The 15,775-nt window shown below is 43.9% G+C and overlaps 1 protein-coding gene across 1 annotated transcript in view; it reads right to left on the reverse strand.

Moving 5' to 3' along the window:
- The window catches only part of DCAF13 (DDB1 and CUL4 associated factor 13), a 30,427-nt gene extending 14,693 nt beyond the window's left edge, over window positions 1-15,734 (reverse strand). Inside the window, exons 1-6 of the mRNA XM_004607681.2 lie at window positions 15,534-15,734; window positions 11,388-11,587; window positions 10,420-10,527; window positions 6,299-6,388; window positions 3,920-4,075; window positions 368-445 (exon numbers count right to left, since the gene is read on the reverse strand). Coding sequence (XP_004607738.1) covers window positions 368-445; window positions 3,920-4,075; window positions 6,299-6,388; window positions 10,420-10,527; window positions 11,388-11,587; window positions 15,534-15,603 — 702 coding nt within the window. The 5' untranslated portion in view covers window positions 15,604-15,734. The remainder of the gene's footprint in view (window positions 1-367; window positions 446-3,919; window positions 4,076-6,298; window positions 6,389-10,419; window positions 10,528-11,387; window positions 11,588-15,533) is intronic.
- Window positions 15,735-15,775: the final 41 nt, after the last annotated feature.

Below are 15,775 nucleotides of genomic sequence, written 5' to 3' on the forward strand. Positions count from 1 at the left end.
GCTGCCTGTGTCAATTAGAATCTGCTGGAACCAAATATCACCCGAGTCAGGATAATCACAGTCTGAAGTCATGAAAATACGTACTTCCTTGTTAGGCATTTTCAGTCCCGCCAGTTTTGAGGGTGCAAAGGTTAGAAGAGAGGAGCAGGAGGAAATTTAAGGATACTCAGAAAAAAACAAGAGGAAGCAGGGTGCATCCAATGTTGATCACTTTGGGGTAAAAGGAAATCTCTATGAAAAAAATGTATTAATCCTACAAAAAAACAAAACAAACATAAAAACATGTGTTCACCTTCCAGTCACCAGACACACTGAGAAATGCATCGACGATGGTTATGTTCAAAGCCAAAGATAAACGCAAACTCACCTTTTTCAGAGGAGTAGCTTGCCTCATGTCATACAACACTATATTCCTGTCAGAGGCACAACTTCCCAAGAGAAACGTCTAAAAATAAAATAACAAATACCAATCAAAAGCAGCCTTGGCAGTTAAGCATGTCTGCTAGTGGAAGAATGATCTCTCTACATGTTCACAGGAAGAGACACGCTGCAGCGCTTAGTCCACTGGAAGAGGGTAAGGACTCAATCTCGGCAGCTTAACCCTTCACTCTTCAGCCCATTCGGGCAGCTCAGAGGCCAGTGAAGACAGCACTGAGAACTCGGTATTCTACTTTAGTCTACATCCCTATTTTATATCTCCACTCTTCATCTTAAGACTTGTTTCCTATTTTTTCAGTTTTATAATAAGCCAGGGCTTATTCCTGGCCCTGCACTCAGAGATCATTCCTGGCAGTGCTTAGGGGACTACCACGGGGTGCCCGGGACGAAACAGTTGGCCGCATGCAAGACAAGTGCCCTACCAGCTGTACTCTCTCTCTAGCCCCTATAAATAACATTTCTGTCAACATTTTCATATATCTAAAAGCTATCAAATGTAAGGCTTCTTTCTTCTTAGTGTAAGGTTCCACCACTGGCACCAGTGAGTCAAAAAGCATGAGCAGGGGCTGGAGAGATAGCACAGCGGGTAGGGCGTTTGCCTTGCACGCGGCCGACCCGGGTTCAAATCCCAGCATCCCATATGGTCCCCTGAGCATGGCCAGGGGTAATTCCTGAGTGCAGAGCCAGGAGTAACCCCTGTGCATCGCCAGGTGTGACCCAAAAAGCAAAAAAAAAAAAAAAAAAAAAAAAAGCATGAGCAACTTTACACTTCTTGACATATATATTTAACTGTTCCATAGAATTGTATTAACTAGAGCTATCGTGGGGGAGTGTGTCAATTTTACTGCAAACAGCTGAGGGAATGTTATTTAAAAATTTAGATCTGTACATTGATATCCCTTAATGACGTGACTGCCTGGCTAGTGGTTACACATTTCCTCATGTTCGTGAACTAAATTAAGCATGGCCTTTGCCTCACAAGTTTCAAATATCTCTCAGGTATTAAGGTACAACACACACACAACCCTGGTCATTAGTGACACTAAGCACCCCCGCCCCACCCCTCCCCACTCACTATTCCTGACACTCACAGTCAGCCTCTGCCTCTATTCGCACTGCAAGCAGTGGAGAAATGAGCCGTTAACTCCCTCCCTGCACCACTGGCTGGCTTCTACCACACTCACATACCCAGACGGGATAAACCACATGAAATGACCGCTACCATCATAATCTCTGCTCAGTTCTTTTCCAGTTAACAATAATTGCACTTTGGAGAGAAAAAAAGCCTCACTGGCCACGGTGCCAAGCCTCCGTTCTCTCAGGAAACCCTCCTCATTAATCACTTCCTTCCTGAAACTTTCCATTGGTGAGTGAGTCCTCTCCACCCTTCTTCATTTTTCATGATGTCACCTCAAGGTCTGGCCAGGTCCCACTTATAGAAAGACTGATCTGAACAATACAAAAAGAAAAAAATCTGCCTACCCTTAAAGCCAATTTTCACACTCAACAATGTGGCAATGCACAGCATACTTCATTGGCACTATCAGAATACCATACTATAAAAAATGTTATTGGAAGAGACAAACACATTCTATTTATTCACAGCAACATGCCCTTACCATTAAGTTTAATAGGAAATAAGAAATACACACACAGTTTGCTTTTATCACTAAATCAGTTCGTAAGGTTAATTAAACAACAAAACACAGCTAAACAGCGTTGTTACAGAGGCAAACTTGAAAAACAGGGTCACAAAGTCATCACTAGCAATTAATTTGGATTTTGGTCTGGCATCAGCTCCTCTGACCCAAACAGAGATGCCAAAGATCTCATTTAGCCACTGGAGAAGAAGGAATTGTATCTGTCTGCTCCTCCTGGGGTGGGTTTTTTTTTTAATAGTAATAACATCTGCATCTTATATTTGATGGCACCTTTTAAAAATATTCGCATATATTATCACATCTTATACTCACAACAGACCTATGAATTACCCTGGATGATATAACTAAGCTCACTTTAAAAATAAAGAAGCAAATATAGAGAAAAACTGTGACCTGAAGAAGGTCAAAGCCAAGACACAAAGGCAGGAAACACCCAGCAGGAGAGATACTGCTTCTGACCCACTCCTGCATGCTCCTGCCTTGGGTCACGCCTGCTCACCTGCCCTCTCGGGTCCCAGTTCACCAGGTAACCAAGGAGAGCACAGGGAGAAAGATAGAGGATGAAAGGTTGAAAGAGTGCCAGTCAGTCACCACTTTCTGGAACAGGCTAGAGACAGGAAGTGCTTTGGGCTTGGTGACCCCTGATCCACACGGTCTCGGCATCATTTACTCAACTCTGCCATCAAGCAGCTACAAATGACACCTAGGGGAAGGGCACGGCTGTGTTCCATGACAGGACCAGGCAGCGGGTTCCCAGACCATCATTTATCAGCCTCTCTCTGCTCTCAACCTGGAGTGTCTTGCAGAAGTGGTTGGGGGCAGGAAGCGTGTCCTGGGACTGTCTGGCTTCTCAGCAGCACCTCGGGGCCAGGCTGACCTCAGACCATGCACCCACATTCCCGCTCATCATCGAGTTTATAACTGACCTTTCAACTCTCCTTCTACCAGCCTGGCTCTCTAACAGTATCAAACCGCACGTCAGGATTTTCTCCTCCACCATGTAACACAGTGATTTCCTGACAACCTCTGACCTCAGTTTATATATGAGGCAACTCCTCAGGAAAAGGCATCACCACTGTGTCTTCTAGATGAGTTTGCCTACTGCCCCGGGCCCAAACAAATCTCAGTGAGGGCAGAGGAGATGGTACAGAGGGCCAGAGCTCATGTTTCCATGCAGGAGCCCAGGGTTTGATCCCTGGCACCAGATGGACCCCTAAGCACAGCGAGGTGTGGACCCCCCAAAGTGGGAAAAAGCAAAACAGAAGGGAAAAAATATCTCAGTAACTGCCAAGAAGTTTAATGGCAGTTGCCTTTCCTAAATCTGGGCCTGAAGAGACAATAGCTAATCTCCAACTCTTTCCTTGGCTAAAAGCACAACTGAGACTTGTGAGCAAGGAAAAATATCAGTTAACTGATATACAGTACAATAGTAACCATACAGTCCTCATTATGCATTAGTACACTTACAAATACAGAACACTTGTGGAAAATTAAGAGCGATTTTTAAAGGTGCAGCGGTGGGGTCTGGAGGCACAAGTGAGACTGAAGCTTCACTGAATGGCCAGTGCTGGAGTCTTCCTACCCCCTCAAGCACATGCGCTCACCTTCCTCTGCCCAGTGTGAACAGAGGCAGGCAGGCCTGCTGAGATCTGAGCAAACGCTGCAGAACTCAGATTAACGGGGCAAGTTGAACAAAAGCTAGAACATCATTTAAATTTCAGTGAATTTTCATACCACGTATTCAAAACTTTTCTAAAGGGACTTGAAACTATTAAGTAATGAGGAAACAAAATGGAGTATTTTTCAAGAAGGAAGCTTACCTCGATTGGGTTAAATTTAACACTACTTATACTGTCAAATCCCCAGGTCATTGAACAGATAGGATTTGTCCTATGTTCATCCCAAATGTCCACTTGCTGTCCACATGTGGCAAAAACAGCATCTTTCCAGTGATGATCAATTCCTGTATATACTGTCTTTAAAAGCAAAGAGATAGTGCAATTACTTCTTTTTCATTGATAGTACAAATTTACAGATTATTATTTTAAATCTATTTATTTACACTTTCATTTAAGAGATTTTTAAAAAGATTAAGGTACTAAGATTTACCAAGTTGTTGAAACTAGAATTTTAGGCTCTATTAAAACATCCCAACTCCTATCCTATGACCATCTCTCCATCAATGACCCCAGGATTCCACTGGTCACCCAACATATCTCCTTAACAGACACTCTGGTTTTTAAAGAAAATTCCTGCTCAGAAAAAAACTATCACAGAAAAGTGATTTTTCTCATCTCATGTATGGGGATAAAGAAAAATATTAATAAGATATATTTAATTAAGTTTGAAAATATATCACCGAAGTATTTTTATTTAATTGGCAGTAGTGATACTCACAGAGCAGTGTTCAGGGCATACCCTTGGCTCAGTGCTCTGGGGTCACTCTCAGTGTCATATAGGGAACCACGTGACACTAGGAATCAACTGGGGATGGCCAGCAAAGCAAATGCCTTAGCCCCTACACCATCTATCTGGCCCAAAGTATTTTTAAATCACTGAATATTGAAAGATGTTAAAAAATCAAGTAATGAGAGGCCAGAGCAATAACAGAGCGGGTAAAGCACTCGTCTTGAACGAAGCCACCCAAGGTTCAATCCCCAGCATCCCACGTGGTCCCTCAAGCCACCAGGAATGACCCTGAGCACAGAGCCAGGAGTAAGATCTGAGCACCATTGCGTGTGGCCCAAAAACAAAACCAAAACCAAAATCAAGTAATGAAATGCTAAAATAATTAATAAAGAATTACTTCCATAAGTTTACACAAGAAATACTGACACCCAGGACTGAAATGCAGAAAGTGACAAATAAGTGTATTACAATCTGGGGCTTGGGGGAATTGGAGAGACAGCACATGGGTTAAGGTACTTGCCTTATACGGGCCAACCCCCATTCAAATTATAGCATCACACGGGGTTGCCCATCACTCAGGTGTGGTTTCTGAATTCAGAGCTAGGAGTCAACCCTGAGCACTGCTGCATGGGGCCCAACACACCCCCCACCCCAGCTTGCCCAAATTTGGGGGTTTGGGGGAGAACAGACACTAATATTGACAAAAACAATAACCTCATAAATCTGACACAATTCGTTTTAAATACATAATCAGCCAAGTTGGGACTGCATTATAGTCCCAAGTTGGGTAAAACATTTATTTTTTTTGAGGGGGGATATACCCGGGATGCTCAGGGGTTACTCTGGGCTCTGCACTCAGGAATCACAGGGGGATCAAACCCTGAGGGTCATGCATGCAGGATCAGCTGCATACAAGGTAAGTGCACTTCCCACTGTACTATCTCTCTGGCCCCATCTGCCTGTTTTGGGTAGCTGGTTAAGAAAAGAAAAAAAAAGTAAAGCTAAGTAAAGGGAACAGTGACACACGGTGGTTCTGTCTTTATCCCTGCTTCTCTGCCCTTCTCTTTCCTGTTGCTGGGAAGACTGGGTTGCACACATGGTCTATGCTTACATTAGCTGTGGTCCCACACACATTTGGCTGTAGTGTGCAAGAGACAGCATACTTTGCTGTGCACTAGAACTGCAACTAATATACTGATATGTGGGGTGGCACTGGGGTGGGGCCTACTGCGCTACTCCAGCTACTCTGAATTCAGTGGGCGGTGCTGTGGCACCATGCAGTTCTTTTCTTTTTTCTTTTCTTTTCTTCTTCTTCTTTTTTCTTTTACTTTTTCTTTTCCTCCCTTTCCCTCTCCCTCGCTCTCTCTCTCTCCCCCTGCCCTCTCAATATTCAGCTCCAGAGATTTACTGTCACCAGGTTGGCCATCTGCAAATGCCTTTCTCATTGCACTCTCATTCTGATCCACTTTCTCTAACCTTGCCCCCAGCCCTCTCACCCTTCTCCAGCCACACCCATTTTCTCCCATGACACTGTCACAGGAAATATTTCCTACACAGGGAAATATACCCTCTAGCTCAAACCTTACTGCATGACATATGGAAAAACTGTCAAAAGATTTTAGCTACAGAGAATCTTAGCTGCATCAAATATTGCTTAAAAAATAGTTTAAGAAACATAGGCCAAAGTCTGATTTCTTCTTACATTTTGTTTTGGAAATTGAAATTATGGCAAATTTTCAATAAAAGACAAGTATGTAAATGAGCCAAGCATGAATCTGTTCATTATGTACCTTTCCTAATATTGTATGCAATGGTTCTTCTTCTGCTCCAGAGTCTGGCCCATCCATCTTCCACTGCTTCACAGTTTTGTCATCACCAACCTAAAAATATTCATGATAATGATAGTGAAGTTATAAACTAACCAACACATAGATCATACTATAAAATGCTCTAGTTTTTTAAAAAATGACATACTTTTCCCGTCAATTTAATAATGTAGTATATCCCATCCTGTTACAGTAAAGATCTGTGATGAATACATATGTGTACAGAGAAAGAAAAACGAGAACAGGAACAAAATTGTGTCACAAACATGGCAAAAACTGCAAAATATAATAAGAATAGTATCTCACATTAAATAGAAGATGGGCTGCAAAAAGGTATCGGAATTTCACTAGTTGCTTAATATGTCTGACATAAAACCAAAATTCAAAAAGGCAGGAGATATTATAGTGGGTAAGGTGATTGCCTTGTACATGGCTAACCTGGGTTTGATCCCCAGCACCCCCTAAGAACTATCCACAGTGAATCCTGAGTGCAGAATCAGGAGTAAGCCTTGAGCACTGCCAGGAGTGGCCCAAAACACCAAGAACAAACAAAACTTCCAGATAACTGTAAATGTACAAAAATGTAATAAAAACAGAAATACTAGGGAGATGGGATTTTTAAATTTGGCATGGGAAAAATTCCTCTTTTCAAGGTTAACCCTTCCAGAAACAAAGTCAGCTGTTTTCAAGCTGTGAACTGCAGATCTCTTAAGGATGCGGAGAGCTGCACATCTAAGAAGCAACAGTGGGTAGAATAGCTAGCATCCTAGCTCATTCTCAAAGCAAGGCATGAAACTATGTTCATTTAGACTTGGGGATGCAGCATATCCAAGATACAGAGTGAAAGAGCTATAAAACAGAATCACTGTATCACTGTCATCCTGTTGCTCATCGATTTGCTTGAGTGGACGCCAGTAATGTCTCCATTGTGAGACTTGTTTTTACTGTTTTTGGCATATCAAATACACCAAGAGTAGCTTGCCGGGCTCTCCGAGAGGGGCAAGGGAATTGACTACCCACTGTACTGTGTGATATAACTCACAGAGCCATGTTCAGCGGCAAGAACACCCACCCTGCACATGTGAGGTCTGGAGTTTGATTGCCAGTACCGACAGCAACGTCTCCCCTGACCGCCCCCCCAACCCCCGCCAAAAAAAAAAAAAAATTTGTTGGGGGTTAAAAAAAACTCTTTATGGGGCTGGAGTAATAGCACATTGGGTAGGGTGTTTGCCTTGCACAAGGCCAATCCGGGTTCAATTTCCAGCATACCATATGGTCCCCTGAGCAGTGCCAGGACTGATTCCTGAGTGCATGAGCCAGGAGTAACCCCTGAGCATCACTGGGTGTAATCCAAAAAGCAAAAAAAATCAAAAAGCAAAACCTCTTTATGACGTTGCATAACTCTAAATAAAACAAAATGCTAGTTTTACCAGAGAGTAGAGTTACAAGATATATTAGCCTAGGCTTGACCTTTCTGTATCATACTTGCTTTAATCACCCTTTAAAATATTGACAAATATTTTAAAGAGAGCAACATAGTGTTTTCTTGCAGACTACTGCAAGAAAAGGTGAAAACCATTCCAGTAAAACAATTCACATTACCCACGAGACCAGACTACAGGGAAGAAGTCAGGAGAGACACTCTGGTATGAGGTCAGCCAGGAATTTCTTTCACTCAGGATGCTAATAAATAGAATCCTGAATCTCTATATTAGGAAGGAAGTATTAAACTGGGCTCTCTCTTATTAACAACTGAATCTGGGGAACACTGGCTTCCTACCAAAACTCAGCTCTGGAATCCCAAACCTACTGAGTGTGTAAGTATTAAGCAGGTACTGTGGTCCTGTTGCATCTGAACCATAGTGAATCCCTTAGCGTCTCCGGAAAAAGGGAGAAACGCCTTTGATCATGCCCTTTCTGGAGATGCTTTCCTTCAGTCAAGCTTCTGCAGGCTTGAGCCTGAACTCACTGGTGGGAGAAGCTGCTCTACCGAATGCCAGTGTGAGCAGGCCTGAGCCTGGGGGAGCTGAAAGGCACTGTGAAATTATAGATTGTGCTAGGGGATTCGAGAAAAGGCAAAAGATCAGTTGCTAACAGTGTCAGAAAGAGGAGAGTAGAACTACAGACCCAGGTGCTCAGGACTCACTCCTGGTGGTGCTCGAGGGACTACAAGGTTTCAGGGTTGAAAGCAAGGGCTGCCATGTGAAGAGTACTGGGGCGCTCCAGTCATTCCCACAGCCCCTGCTTTACAGGTCTGAACTTCCGGGAAGCAGCAGTCTCTGTCCCATCATCCTTCAGGGTAGTTCACACAAGCAGCTTCCTCTTGGGAAGCCAAGCTCCATCACGGGCTCTGTTTTCTGACTGCTCTAGTAAGCGGGTACTATGGTCCTGTTGCATCTGAGCCACATTGAATCCTTTAGCATCTCCGGAAAAAGGGAGAAACGCCTTTGGGTATACCCTTCCTGAAGATGCTTTCCTTCCATAGTCCTCACTTCCCAAGGCGGGCACATCCCTGGTCTATCTCCCCAGCATTTCAGTATTTCTATTTGGCACTCCCCTCTCATTGCCCCTCAGCAATGCCTTCTGTAACTGAGGATGCCTGGTTTAGCTGGCTTCCCTTCTCAGTTCCTGATTTGCATCCACAAAAGTTTACAGGCATCTTCACTGCAGTTCAGCTCATCTCCCACCTCCCCATTCTCCTCTAAAGTCACTGGTAATCCTGACTTCCTGTCTCTGTAAGGGGAACCATCTTCCAAGGTACCATTCAGCTCTCAAGCTCATCTGAAATGTTTCTAAACCTAACAACCACTTTCTGCTGCTTTTACTCCCTACTGCTGATTTGTATTACCACTTACTCAGATTAAAGTCTCCAAATGGATCACTGTCATCAAACATCTCCAAGTACAATTTTGATCAATTCCCTATTAAAAACCTTCCACAAACACAAAAAGATACTGGTATACTCCTGATCACATATTCACAAAGCCAAAAAGTGAAACTAATTAAAATGACTATTGACAGAAAACAAAATGTAGTATATACACATAATGGAGTATTACTCAGCTTGCAAAAGGGAAAGAAATTCAGTTCAGTCTGCAACATGCTATTACGTGAATAAGCTTTGATAATCATGCTTGGTGAAATGAGTCACACAAAAAAGGGCAAATATTACATAACTCACCTATACGAGGTTATCTAAAATAACACCAAAGTTGGACAGTAGTTACCAGGGAACAGGGGGTGGGGGGAGCTGGGGACCTGCTGCTTAATGGTATGGAATTTGAGTTTGGGAGGGTGATAAAGTGTGGAGGTGGGTACACAATGGTGTCAGTGACTTAATGCCACTGAACTGTCATTTGAAATCAGTTAGAATGCTAAATTGTGTGTTCTGCCACAAACACAAACACGCTCCAATAATTTACTATCAAAGTACATGGCTGGCTCTTTAAGCCCGTGCTCTCCCTCTAACGCTTGCTTGTATCTATGCCTCTTCGCTTGTTTATTTTCTCTGGAGAAGCCTGTGCTCTCTCTTGAACACACATTCTCCCCTTTTCTCTTCTTACATCTTTCTAAATAAGTCTCAATAAAAACTAACTTGCTTCACAAACTAATAATTATAATAGTGATTCACTAGCGAAGTACGAATCATTCAGGCCCAGCACTGAAAAACCTTCAGAGTAAACTAAACCACTGTTCTGGCTTCACTGTGCATAAGTACGTTTTGGTGCCTTAAGGAGTTATTAATTCAATAATATGTTGAAACAATCATTAAAATCTGAGAAGGGCCAGAGAGATAGCTCAATAGGTTTGGGGCACAAGCTTTATGTGCAGGAGGCATGGGTTCAAACTCTGCTATCACATGGTCGCTTGAGCACCACTGGGAGTGACCCCCGAGCACAGAGTTAGTACTGAGCACTAAGCTACAACAGGCTTGGCCCCAAAAAAAGAAGGAAAAAAAAAGGTAAGGGGAAAGCTGAATCGCACAACAAAAAGCAAGAGCTTTGGAATAAATACAAAAGTGCAGAAAATGTTCAATTACCTATATAGAAAGGAGCCAGTGAGTTAGTTACATTTACTGTACTTACCGTAAAAAAAGAAGACCCACAAAATCGAGTACATATTCCTCGTACAAAACCTTCGTGTGCTTGTATTGTACGGATACACTTTCGTTTAGTCAAGTTCCAAATCTTAACCTACAGGAAAACATACCAGGAAATTTCAGTGAACTATGAATATATAATGTTCAAGCACAGAGCAATACATTCCAAGAAAAATAAATTCAATGCTGCAAAAGCAATGGGCTGGATGGAGCGATAGATAGCACATTGGGTAGGGCGTTTGCCTTGCACTCGATGGACCCGAGCTCGATTCCTCTGTCCTTTGCAAGCTAACAAGAGTATCCCACCCGCATGGCAGAGCATGGCAAGCTACCGTGGCGTATTCAATATGCCAAAAACAGTAACAACAAGTCTCACAATGGAGACGGTATTGGTGCCCACTCGAGCAAATCAATGAACAATGGGATGACAGTGCTACAGTGCTACAGACTCGAAAATAATTAAGTGCTGAATTTTTAATAACACCCGGGGGTGGGGTGCACGACTCCCAATAAAATCTCTTTAGTGTTAACATGATTTATTAGTATTATTTTTAAACACGAGAGGAGTTTTATTTTATTTTTGGCTTTTTGGCAATGCTGGCAATGTTCAGGGGTTACTCCTAGATCTGCACTAAGGAGTCACTTCTGGTGGTGCTCAGGGGACCATATGCGATGCTGGGGATAGAACCTGGGTTAGCCACGTGCAAGGCAAACACCCAACCTACTGTACTACTGCTCTGGTCCACATGACTTATTATTGACTGTCAAACTGAGCCTTGACCTATACTTTAAATCTCTTATCTTTATATCTGAAGCTACTAAACTTACCAAGGCAACAGAATTTAGTTGAGCTATAAAACTGGACACAGAAAGTGTTATCAATCCAATTAATACAAAATTTGTATTTGTAATATAACTTCTGATTTAAAATATCCATGTTTGGAACACACTTGCCTCTCCGTCGCATGCCCCCGAAAGGACAGTAGCCAGGCTTTTGGGGTGCTTTGCCAAGCAGTTGACTCCATCTCGGTGTCCATCCAGGGAAGCAAGGAATGGTTTGGCAAACACCCGCTCCAGCTTGGTAGCATTTAAAGCTCTCACGTACTCTCTCGGGACCTCAAAAGGATGTAAGGTAGGATCGTAGTTTCTGGGAACTGAAATAAAAACAATTCCTCTTAATAAAACAGTTACACTTACTACTTCCTGCGATCTTTTTCCTCTGATCATTGAACTTGCTAAGACACAGTTCTCTGCTTAGTACTGTGACAAATACAAAAGTAATGCTGTTATATGTAATTTCCAAAATGACCAGAAGATCATGGAATGTGTACACTTGCAAAGGAAAGAAACTGAATAGATCAGATTCTTCCTCCTGTATGTACTTGGAGCATTCTTCATCTCCTAGGCAGGGACACAGACGACCCACACAGCTAGCTAAGTGCACGACAGGAGCCTGCCAGAGCAGTTCTGAACAGCAGGGTCGGGCTTGGGGCAGGGCTGGCATGAGCACTGCCAGGGCTGATTAATAACAAGGCGGAGGCACAAGGGGCACGACCACGAGGGTTACAAATCAGCGGGCACTTTCCATGATTGATGACTTACTTAAAAACAAGAGTTTACCATGGAAAAGACGGGCTCATTCAACCGTCATGACACTGTGTGGTCAAGTCTCCAGATTACAGCCAAGGAACTGAGACACAGAGTAAGAAATTACCTATTAAATGATGGGGTCAGGATTCCAATCAAGGCAGTCTGCCCCCCACCCTCTCTGCCAAAAAAAGTAAAGAAAGATTAAAATAACTCCAATAAACGTAAACTGTAACTGAAAGCAGAAGCAAGCTAGCACTTGGTGCTCAATCCTTCAGTTTTTCCTCCGAATTCCTGGCCTGCCACACATAACAGAACCAAGGCTGCCAGTGTCATCCAGGGAGCCTGCAAAACTTGACTGGGGGGCCCAGAGAGAACTCAAAGGGCTGAGTGCCCGCTGGGTTCTGCACTGTCAGTGCCCACCAACACCAGCAACTGTGGCCCAGAACCTTCCCCCCTCTCCCAACAAATTAGGTTCTTTATTTTATTTTGGTTTGGGGGCCCCATCCAGTAGTGCACAGGGAACACTCCTGGCAGGCTTGGGGGCCTCCATGGAGTGCCAGGGATTGAACCTGGGTTGACCACAGACAGGTGCTTTACCTGCTGTAAAGTGCTTTATCCATTTTGTGTTTAATTTTTTAAGATAACAAATATGAATTGAAGTGCTGTTTTATCCACTCAAGATAATACATATTATGAAGTGCTGACTGTTTTTCCATTCTGCAGTGGATTTAGGGACCTCTGGTCAATGAAATGAATCCTTTCTGGTCTGGAATCCTTTTTGGATCTCATCCCAATCTGTACCTTAAGTTTCCAAGTACTTTCAGAAACTCAGCCCCAGACAAATTGGTTTCTTTGCCTTCACCTCTACTGACCACTCATAAGTCTTGGCAGAAGCCATTCCTTCCGAGCAGATTGAACCCCACCTTTCATGCACACCTCAACCCATGCATCGAATCACTGAGCCAGGAGGCCCAAAGAGTGGCAAACAAAATAAGTTCGAAACAGTTATTGCCAGGGAAACACAAACCAGAACTACAGTATCATCTCACAGTGGTAAGGAAAGAGTGAGAATGTGGAGCCAGAGTGACAGTACACTTGTGGCGACCCAGGTTTCATTCCTAATACCACAAAGGTCCCAAGCACCTCCAGGAGTGAATACTGAGGAAAGAGCCAGGAGTAAGCCCTGAGTGCCAGTGGTGTTCACCCCAGCAAAAAAAAAAAAAAAGTGGAAGTAACAAATGTTGGTGCAGATTTGTTGAGAAAGAAACCCACACTCCCAGTGGGAAAGTTGTCTGGTTCAGCCTCTATAGAAAACAGTATCAAGACTTCAAAAAGTAAGACCCAAGCATCCATGTGATCCAGCAAGTTTGCTTTCCGGTATCTACCCCAGAACACAAAAGCATTAATTTGAAGTGACATATGCACCTCTATCATCTATAATAGCCAAGCTATAAAGGTAACTCAAGTGTTCAACAACACAAGTGGATAAAGTCGAACAATGGAATAGTATTTAGCGATCATCAAAGATGAAATCTTGCAATTTGCTGCAACTTGTATGAAACTAGAGAATATCGTGCTAATAAGCAAAATCCCCACGAAAGAAGGAAAAATATGAACAATGGAATAGTATTTAGCTATCATCAAAGATGAAATCTTGCAATTTGCTGTAACTTGTATGAAACTGGAGAATATCATGCTAATAAGCAAAATCCCCACGAAAGAAGGAAAAATATGAACAATGGAATAGTATTTAGCTATCATCAAAGATGAAATCTTGCAATTTGCTGTAACTTGTATGAAACTGGAGAATATCATGCTAATAAGCAAAATCCCTGCGAAAGAAGGAAAAATAATGGATAATCTCATTTTTCCCATTCTTGAGAAACAAAGTAAGGGAACAGATAGTATCAAATGAAGACAACCCCTTGAACTTTTTTAACTATAAAGGAGAAGGGAGACTTAGGGCTAGGGGAGGAAGAGGCAGAACAGCAATGACACAAGGATAATCCTGACCACTCTGGTGGTTGTGGTGGGGTAGTAAATATGTACATTAAAACCAAAAACATTAACACTATTGTAACTAGTTAGCTAAACTAGAAAACAAAGATACTAGTATTAAGCACAAGCACAGGAAGATGCTAACCTGAAAGAGAATGCACACAATGAACTCAGTCTGGTAAAGGTCAATGTCAGCTACTGTGGCAGGTGGGGAGACTGGGAAAAGGGGCAAAGGGACCAGATGCTCAAGGAGTAAGGATGTCCAAAGATACAACCAACACAGCCACCTGAACCTCAGGGCACAATCAGGAGCATCCACAGCCACTGACATGCAACCATCTGCACTGAGTGGCCAAGAGGGGAGAAAGGAGCGCTTCCCCCCCCACGCCCCCACCCCAGGTAGAAACACTACTGTTAACTCCTGACACAGTCCTTCTTTTTTTCAGGAAGGGGCGGAGGACAACCCTACCATCCAGGGGTACTCAGGACTTACTCCTGGCTCTGCGCTCAGGTGTCTTCCCTGGCAGTTCTGGGGACCATATGCGGTGGACGGGATCCAACCCCGGTGTACAGTTAATGCCCTACTCGCTGTACTATCGCTCCACCACCGCAGCCCTTCTCAGCACTTTTTAACTTCACTCCCACCTTAAAGGGTTTGCAGCCCTTACTCTGCGGGCTTAACAGGCTGCTCAATGTCGGTTCCTTGTCATTTAGACACCAGGATTGTCAATCACTGATAAACGGTCAGCCTGTTGATGGGGGAACCACCGGTTTGCATCAGTAAGAGTCATCTCATCTTAGCCATTTACCCCATTACACTCAACCACAAGAGTCGGGGGCCAGGGAGATGGTACAGTGGATCAGACGCTTTACACGTGGCAGAGCCGGGCTCCATCCTGGGCACCCCCTAAGGTCCCTTGAGCCCCGCCAGGGGTGAGCTCTGGGCACAACCTGGTGTGGTCCACGAAAGAAAGAAAGAAAGAAAGAAAGAAAGAAAGAAAGAAAGAAAGAAAGAAAGAAAGAAAGAAAGAGAGAAAGAGAGAGAGAGGGAGGGAGGGAGGGAGGGAGGGAGGGAGGGAGGGAGGGAGGGAGGGAGGAAGGAAGGAGAGAAATAAAAGACTAAGGGAAAAATCATGCTCAAGTTTACTTTATTATTTCCCTCATTCACAAAAGGTTAACTTCTAGTAAAGTAGACCAAAGTTAGCAGAGTACTAAGGTTGAAAACCTTAAATCCTTTGATCTAGGTAGTTCCAACTGCAGGAATTTGGAAGCAGCAGCTGGCGCGTCCCGGGGGGGGGGAGGGAGAGGGAAAGGGAGAGGGAGAGGGGAAGAGAGAGAGAGAGAGAGAGAGAGAGAGAGAGAGAGAGAGAGAGAGAGAGAGAGAGTGTAAAGGAGTTTAAAAAGAAGTTGGTTTGCTATCCAGTACCACAAGCATACTGTCACAAGCTTTTCCTGGGTGGGAGGGGACGAGGACAGAACGCGCCAGGTGGGTCGGCCGGACTCCGGGCTCACCTCTCTGTAAGTCCAACTTGGTTTCGCGGACATAGTTGTCTGGATTCCGGCTCAGCATCTTCACCTTCATCTTGGCGGCTCGCGGGAGACGCCGACACCACGAGCCTTCCTCCCGTCGGGCCTCCGCTTACCTCCACCCCAGAGGGCCCAGGCTACTTCAGCTCCGGCGGGCAGTTCCTGTCACGTGACCCGCGCGGAGCGGAAGCCGCCCTCCTCTTTGGCTCCCGCGACGCTCCGTTGCG

Source organism: Sorex araneus, chromosome 2 (genome assembly GCF_027595985.1).
Source record: "Sorex araneus isolate mSorAra2 chromosome 2, mSorAra2.pri, whole genome shotgun sequence".
NCBI classification, from domain to species: Eukaryota; Metazoa; Chordata; class Mammalia; order Eulipotyphla; family Soricidae; genus Sorex; species Sorex araneus.